The sequence below is a fragment of the Bison bison genome, unplaced genomic scaffold (assembly GCF_000754665.1).
Source record: "Bison bison bison isolate TAMUID 2011002044 unplaced genomic scaffold, Bison_UMD1.0 scf7180017864303, whole genome shotgun sequence".
NCBI lineage: Eukaryota > Metazoa > Chordata > Mammalia > Artiodactyla > Bovidae > Bison > Bison bison.
Window position 1 is genome coordinate 4,600,705 of NW_011494875.1, and position 8,857 is coordinate 4,609,561.

Below are 8,857 nucleotides of genomic sequence, written 5' to 3' on the forward strand. Positions count from 1 at the left end.
TTACAAAAAAAAAAAAAAAAAAGAACTCGAATAACCTTAAATCATGGAACTCCCTTACATTTGTAAAGGAAAGCATGTTTCTATCATCCATAAAAATGTTAAGTGGAGCTTTGAGCATATTATACTTCCTTAGAGTTTGGAAAAAGCCAAGATGAATAGGCTTGCCAAGGATTCTGACCCAGCAGGTTGCTGGGAAGGGGGTTAGCCCCTAATGAATTTTAACAATATCCCAACTTCCCACATTGGCTAAAGCAGCCAGCTCTCAGTAACATACTCCATCTCTGTGATTACCTGCCAAATGCTTATTGCAGACCTGCAAAGATTAGTTACTCCAGAGGGAGTGGTTTATAACTCCATGACATGGTTTTGCGCCAGATCGATAAAAGCAAAGGCACACGACAGGCTGCCCTTATTTTCTCTCTGTAGAGAAACAAAGAGCCCCACAGTTAAACTGAATGTTATTGACTAATCCTCAGCATCACTTTAGCACACCAGGGATTGTCCTCATTTGTTTTCAACATAACACTATAATCTTGTGAAATATGAGTTAGCTAAAATGCAATTGCATTTTCAGGGACATGAAGGCTTACTATACATTACCAGCAATTTACAAGGAGCCTGCTGTTTATGTGCCATGTAACCAGGAGATTTTTCTCTTAACAATAGATTGTGATGATGTATTTTTAAATATGTCTGTATTGTTCACATATGTTAAGATCAGTTGGGTTTAAGTAATAGAAATTCAGCTAATAACAGTGATTAAAAACACACACTCAAGTAAATGATTCCTATTTTCTTTTTTTCAATCCTACATAGAAATTCATTTACATTTTAGTAAATTGAATAGAAAATAATAGAAAAGTCATATTTTTCTGTTATGGGAACAGAGAAAATGTTTAGAGAAAGAGGAAAATAGAGCCAGAGGAAACAAAATATTCGAAATTTTAAAACTCGAGCATGAAAAATGCTGGACTGTTGTCTTACCACAAAGTCTTTCTGGAAAAGCATTAAGAAAATTTAACAGCCCAGGCCTTCAAGAAAAATTGAAGGCATTTTCATCCTTTGAAGTCATTATTTAAAAAATGACCTGATTAATTTTCCTTCAATTAATCTGATACTCAATTCATTTAAAAGAACACCAATTTCACTTTCTTTGCTTGATATGTTAACAATAAAATAATTACAGTTCTTTGTGTTTCAATCTGAATAGAGATTGTATCAAAGCATGTATTGAATATTTAGTGCTCTCCAGTAAAAAGAGGCAGCAGAGAGATAAAAGGCCAAGAAATCAGAAGAACATTTTCTCCAGGAATTGTTGTGTTTACTAATATTTCTCCAAACACTTCCTTGTTATGATGAGAAAAAAGAATGTTTGTTTTGCTTCTTTTTATTTGGAATTTAATGCTATTTGAAAAAGCAGCATAAATAGACCTACATGCATAGTGGGAAGGTTGTACTAACTCAATGGAAAGAACAGCCATCCACAAAAGTACTTCATTGGAGTTTAGCGTTCTTTTAAATTATTTTCAGTTTTTCCATTTTGGACATTAACACTAGGACAGTATTACTAAAGACCCAGAACAACTAAAGTCAAACTAATGTTTTTTGCTAACTGATGTCTCATCTGTTCTAGAACTGCTCCATCGGTTGCATAGGGCTGTTCTTGTGTGCATAGTGCCACTTGGCAGGGACCAGATCCAGCACTCAAGACCACTGCCTCTGTCCTTGGTAGCTGTGTGACCTTGAATGCAGAACCCCTGGGATTTTGGTGACCCAGCCAATGTGCTTCCTTCTCAAATCTGAATCTAACTAAGGCATAGACCCAGGAGTGAAACAGATGGAGATAAAATATGAGATAAAATATGCTTTATTAATAAACTGATTGCATACATAGATAACCCAAAAGAATTTATTAAAAAATTTAGAACTAATTTGTACATTTGGCGAGCTTGCAGAATACAAGAGCAAAATAAAAAATTAATATCAATAGTATTTCTCTATAAGGCAACAAATAATTAAAATGTTTTTCAAGTACACCAATTGCAGTTGTTGAGTTGCTAAGTCATGCCAGACTCTTTGCAATCCCATGGACTGCAGCATACTAGGCTTCCTTGTCTTTCACTATCTTCTGGAGTTTTCTCAAACTCATGTTGATTGAGTCAGTGGTGCCAGCCAATCAATTGTAGGAGTGCCATAAAAATCAAATGCCTGCACACTGAAAAATCATAAAACATTGCTGGGATAAATTAAGGAAGCTGTAAGTAAATGGAAGCCTCTAGAAATGCTCTATAACATGATCTGGGGAGCAGGTACATGGATATGTCCATATGTCATTTCAGTTCATTTCAGTCACTCAGTTATGTCCAACTCTTTTTGACCCCATGGACTGCAGCACACCAGGCTTCCCTGTCCATCACCAACTCCATATGTAAACATTTATTAATCTGTATAGTAAAAATTTCTGCATCATATGTGAGTTATACCTTGTTGAAAAAGTTTCTAAAAGTAAAAAAAAAACAACCTGAAAAACAAAAAAATCTAAACTGGATTAAGGACATGGATAAGATATGTGCAATACTAGATAGAATAACCAGTCTATTCTACTGGCACGGACAGTAGCTCACACAGTAAAGGATTTGCCTGCCGTGCAGGAGACCAGAGTTCAATCCCTCGGTTGGGAAGATCTTCTGGAGAAGGGAATGGCAATCCCCTTCAGTATTCTGGTCTGGAAAATCCCATGGACAGAGGAGCCTGGCGGGCAACAATCCATGGGGTCACAAAGAGTCAGACACAACTGAGAGACCAATACACACACACAGCCTACTGGCTCAACTGGACAGCTACAGCCCACATTTACCAAAGGCTGGAGAATCAACCACAACCATTGAGAACTGTCAAGTGTCATCCTCCCCATGAGAGAGAAAGAGGTTGAGCTGAGCATGCATTTCTTTTCCCCAGTACTGCAAAAAGATGAGTCATCCCTCCCTTCCCATTGGGCAAGACAAGAGGCCTGAGGTGGTGCTCAGTAGGAGTCTCTTCACAAAGGAGCATTAAGTAAAGAGAAAGGAAGGCATTTCTCCCCAAGGAGACTTCACCTATCTGTGCTTTAACCTTCTCAATGGTAAAATGGTGATAATAGACCTAAACTCATACAGTTTTAAGGATTGAAAAATGATAACATATGTAAAGGACTTTGCTAAGTACCAATAAAGGTAGAACTGGAGAAGCAAAACATAGACACTTTAGAGGGGGGAAGACATCTTCAGGAAGATAATCTGAATACACTTGTAGCATTTTTTAGGTCAGGAAACTGAGACTCTAGCTTCCTAAGAAACTGGACTCTAGGAGATCCAGACCTTGTCCAAGTTCCAGAGTTTGTTGGACATGTATTGTTGATATATTGCAGCAGAAATGCCTCTAGTATTACTGAACACAAGTTCATGTACTCAACACACAGGGAGGCCAAACAGACTGAAATGTCAGAGTATGGAGCAGAGATTTATTTCAGGACCAAGCAAGGAGCATGAGTGGCTCATGCTCTAAAAAACCAGAACTCCCTAATGGCTCAGCAGGGAGAAGTTTTATAGTCAAGATTTGGGGTGAGGGCTGAAAGGTTCATGACTTTCTCTGATTGATCAGGGGTGGTAACAGGAAAATTTCCAGGGCTCCTGAAGTTACTGTCTTCCCCCTGGGTGAGGGCCTTGCTTCCTACAAAAGAACTAGAAGATATCATTATGTTCATCCTTTAAGGAGGAATCAGTACAGCCCCCTGGCTGTACTACTGTTTCTTGACTGCTCCATCTTTGTCCCTGCATTCCCTGTCTTCCCATAAGCAACTGTTGGAATCTGCACTTTGGAACTCAGGATGGTCAAGGAGGCCGAATGAAGCCCGTTTCCTACAAACAAGAAATTGTGCTTGGTCACTCAGTCCAGTCCGACTCTTTGTGACCCCATTGACTGTAGCCCACCAGGCTCCTCTGTTGATAGGAATTCTCCAGGCAAGAATAGTGGAGTGGGTTGCCATGCCCTCCTCCAAGGGATCTTCCCAACCCAGGGATCAAACCCAGGTCTCCGGCATTGCAAGTGGATTCTTCACCATCTCAGCCACCAGGGAAGCCCAAAACAAGAAACTGGAGACAGAGAAAGGATTTCTACCTGGGAGAGCCTCACAGGGTCCTGCTCCATTTCACTAGGTTCCAGGTGTTTAAGTGCCTAGCCCAGAGCTCTTTCTGCTATACCACTCTGCTGGATAGCCATCCTATATTAGGCAGCAGATAGAATAGCCAAGCCTTTGCCCCACCACCATGCATTTCCTGTTTTCAGAGGGTATACAGTCTGTTTCTTCTCCCGTGGAGGCCCTGTGTGCTGCGGCACTCAGGCAGCAATTTATAGCCCTTGTTGTGTTCTTGCAATAAGAACAAGATTACTATTTCGAATCAAGGTAGCTATTTTCACATTCCACTGTGAAGTAGTTAGGCAGGTATTCTTTTCAAGGTAAATAAACACAGTCAACCATGATTATTTGATTCCATTTAGTATATTAGAAAAAGTAATGGTTTAATGATACCCTAGTGGCCTGTAACAGTTAACGCACCACAGAAAATGAATCATAAAATCCCCTTTTCACTAATAACTCTGAGACTAGTGTTATTAAAAAGGCACTAAACTCCTGGGAGTCAGAGTGATTTCACCTTCCCACTAAGTGACAATATTATTAGTTTGGATTCTGTATTCACTGGTCATGAAAATATAGGATCTTTGGACAACAGGAAAACCTGTCACATATTCTGTTTGTTTGTTGATGAATTCTTGCAACATCATCTGGGACCATCGCTGCGGCAAAGAAAATGGTCCCGTAAAGGCCATGTGATTTTTCTAACTCAGTGCCAAACCTTTCCAAATGCTGGTTCATTCTGAGCTGGGGTAGAAGCTGGAAAGAGACTTCTTACTGACAACAGGCACATCCCCTTCAAGTGCAGACCTGGTGGAATGGTGGTAGGGAAGTACATGTGTCACTGCAGATTTACACAAGCACACAAGCTGGTTGTGTTTATTTGGAAAAGGGTTTGCATAACAAATATTCCCTGAAGACATGTGCTTAGCCTCCTGGTTCTCTGTATGATAAATACTGACAGGATGGGCTTCTTAATTGGAGTGGAGCTAGTGGTAAAGAAGCTGCCTACCAATACAGGAGACCTGGGTTCGATCCCTGGATCAAGATGATTCCCTGGAGAAGGAAATGGCAACCCACTCCAGTACTCTTGCCTGGAAAATTCAGTGGACAGAGGAAGCTGGTAGGCTATAGCCCATGGAGTCGCAAAGAGTTGGACATGACTGAGTGACTTCACCCACCTTACTCATAACATTAGTAAATAGATACAGGTTGTTTTCACCTGATAATTATTATTAAAGGTGCATTATATACATCTTAATAGTAGCTATCAAAACAAAAACAAAACAGCAAACTCAGTGCTCATAAGGTTTGTCCCCAGTAGAAAACTTTCCAATTGGTAAAGAACACATATTTTCTTACAGTTTGCTCCCAGGGCTGACTTTAATAGCAGCTACTTCAAGTGGATGGTTTTAGCAGAACTTTCCTTTAATAGTTGCTGCTGCTGCTGCTAGGTCACTTCAGTCGTGTCCAACTCTGTGCGACCCCATAGACAACAGCCCACCAGGCTCCCCCGTCCCTGGGATTCTCCAGGCAAGAACACTGGAGTGGGTTGCCATTTCCTTCTCCAGTGCATGAAAGTGAAAAGTGAAAGTGAAGTCGCTCAGTTGTGTCTGACTCTTAGTGACCCCAGGGACTGCAGCCCACCAGGCTCCTCCGTCCATGGGATTTTCCAGGCGAGAGTACTGCAGTGGGGTGCCATCGCCTTCTCTGTTAATAGTTGCTAGAACTCTTTAAGTAACTGCTACATTGAAGGTTATTTTGTCATCTAATTTTTGTCTATTTTTTTCTTCTTTAACTGCTGCTTCTCTAATTCTAACAGCTTTAACATTTAACTCTAACACTTGGAGGTTTCAAACAGTCTTTAAAGGTTCATTTAAAACTTATCAGATATATGGTATTAATTTATCTCTATTATATCCTGATATAATAGAAAAGCAAACTAACATTTAAGATCCAGGGGTTCTGGGTGACATAAATCACCTTATTTCAATGGCTGCTTAGTTTTTGCAAGGAGGATGTTTGTTTTCTGCTTTATATAACTTCTATACTTATTCTGCACAGTTTGATTCTAAAATGCCCTTTCTGCCTCTCTTGCTCCTATTTGTTTCAATTAGGAAAACTAGAAAATCACACTCTTAACAATTTCCTATTAAGCAGCACTGGAAGATGAGTTAAAATTGAGTTTTCCCCCCTCAACCTGGCCTGGATATTTCAAATCTTACTCACAGGATAGATACAAATGTATATTTTTTACATTTTCAAGTATACCTAAATAGATTAGTCTTAGAACTCTTTATAAATGTCTTGTTTAATCTCAAGCTCAACATCAAAGTCAAAACTCTTTACCATTTCTTCTAAACATTTCAAATTCTCTAAGTTCCTAAAATATCCTGCTATTATCCAGCCCAGGCACTTTAGGGTCTAATGGCCTATTTAGGCTGTCATCTGTGACATGGGTGAGAATAATGGCAGAGTTTTTGAAATTCAGAGATAAAACCAAATGTTTAGATTAAAGATGTAGTGTGACTCTTCCATCAAGAAGCATTTTGCCTGAGTTTCTGATAATTCAGTTCAGTTCAGTCCCTCAGTCGTGTCCAACTCTGTGACCCTGTGAATTGCAGCACGCCAGGCCTCCCTGTCCATCACCAACTCCCGGAGTTCACTCAAACTCACGTCCATCGAGTTGGTGATGCCATCCAGCCATCTCATCCTCTGTAGTCCCCTTCTCCTTCTGCCCCCAATCCCTCCCAGCACCAGGGTCTTTTCCAATGAGTCAACTCTTCGCATGAGGTGGCCAAAGTACTGGAGTTTCAGCTTTAGCATCATTCCTTCCAAAGAAATCCCAGGGCTGATCTCCTTTAGAATGGACTGGTTGGATCTCCATAATTAGCAAATCTTATTCAAATATTTCTGTATAGCAAATCATATATAAGAAGAAATTCATACTAACCAGTTCATTTCACTCTTGGTTTTTGTGATCTTAGAGATGATAAGATTAGTAGAATCATCAAAATAAAATATTGAGGTTTAGATAACGCACAAACTGAATTATGATGGATTGTGGATTGTCACAAAAGATATAAAAAAACACTTTTCCAGGACTGTGATATAGGGAGACTTTTAATATAAATCTCTGTGAACCCAGAGGAAATAAGAGTTATTTTCATTGCTCTTTAAGGATTTCCTTGCAATATGCGAATGTTCTTTATTTTTACCGCTATGGTGTTTGTTTTATATGTTATAAAGCCATTATTGAATTCAGAAAATAAAATGAATAAACTATTTGAAGATAGAATATACTATCTATCTAGAGCTAGTCACAAATACAAAGCTTAGACAGGTATGTTTGGCTTTCCCTTCTTCTGAGAGCCCTGAAAAGCATTTGAGAATTAAACATGCAGGTTTAGACTTCATGACTGCAACCTTGGAAGTAATCTGTTTTTATGTTACAGGCAATGAAAGCTTAGAAGAGAACTATGTCCAGGACAGTAAGATGGGGTTTGTCATCAATGCCATCTATGCCATGGCGCACGGGCTGCAGAACATGCATCAGGCCCTCTGCCCCGGCCACGTGGGCCTCTGCGATGCCATGAAGCCCATCGATGGCAGCAAACTCCTGGAATTCCTCATCAAGTCCACGTTCATCGGTGTGTCTGGAGAGGAGGTGTGGTTTGATGAGAAAGGGGATGCTCCTGGAAGGTAAAGCAGACCTTTCCGTAATGGATCCAAATAATCCTGTGATCCTCTCTAAGCCAGACAGATGGACACTCTGGCTCTTTTTGGTCACGTGTTTTCTGGGTGTCATGAGGGTAGATACAACTAGACAGCTAAAAAGATGGGGCTAATGTTAGATGGAAATGGCATTATAAAACACACTCCACTATCATCTTTGGTCTTTCCCCAGAAGGCCCGCACCTTCCTGCAAGCCCAAGAAACCAGAGTGAGTATGCCCGAACAGCAGAACCCTCCCTGGCACTGCCAACATCTGGTCAGCATGTTCTGATCGATCAATCCCAATGCCATACTGCTTGTGGAATATTTTAATCTTATCTGCTCAAAGAGCTTAATATATGAAGAGAACCATATGTGTCCCTTTTTCTCAGGCTATCTTATGTTCCAACTAACATGTTTCTTGGAACAAGAAAGAAAAGAATTTTCTGCCTCGTACTGAGTCTCTATGGCTTCCAAAGAATTAATCAAGAAGCAAAGGAAAATGAAATCTAACTAAATGTATATACATATATTTTCTCCCAAGTCATTTTATATACTGTCTCCTCTGCAGTACTTGATTTTATAACACCAATTAGTCCCTATGTAATTGGTATATAGAAGATGATATCAGTATAAAGAGTAGTTGTGTTCATTCATAGAGATTTTCTTAGGCAAAGGATGATCAGAATACTGGGATAAAAATTAAAACCGACAACAGGAAAGAAAAAAGGCCCTCAGTCTGGCTGCTGCACAGAATACCCACAATCTCTCTCTTTTTTTTCCCCTCATAAGCCCTGTTATCTTTCAGTATGAAAGCTTGCAGAATGGGAGATTTTAGAAAAGCATATGTTGTGATAAAATGGAACAGCAAATCATTTAATCCTCATTGCCACAGGCATATTATTATCTTCTTTTACAGATGATAAAGCTGAGTGTCAGAGAAACTAAGAAACTCCCCTAAAATCACCCAGA

At 39.8% G+C, this 8,857-nt stretch overlaps 1 protein-coding gene across 1 annotated transcript in view; it reads left to right on the top strand.

Moving 5' to 3' along the window:
• The window catches only part of LOC104997048 (metabotropic glutamate receptor 1-like), a gene marked incomplete at its 3' end in the record, with an annotated part of 372,491 nt that overhangs the window by 345,845 nt on the left and 17,789 nt on the right, over positions 1-8,857 (top strand). The window contains exon 4 of the mRNA XM_010851504.1: positions 7,627-7,873. Within this exon, the coding sequence (XP_010849806.1) occupies positions 7,627-7,873 (247 nt within the window). The remainder of the gene's footprint in view (positions 1-7,626; positions 7,874-8,857) is intronic.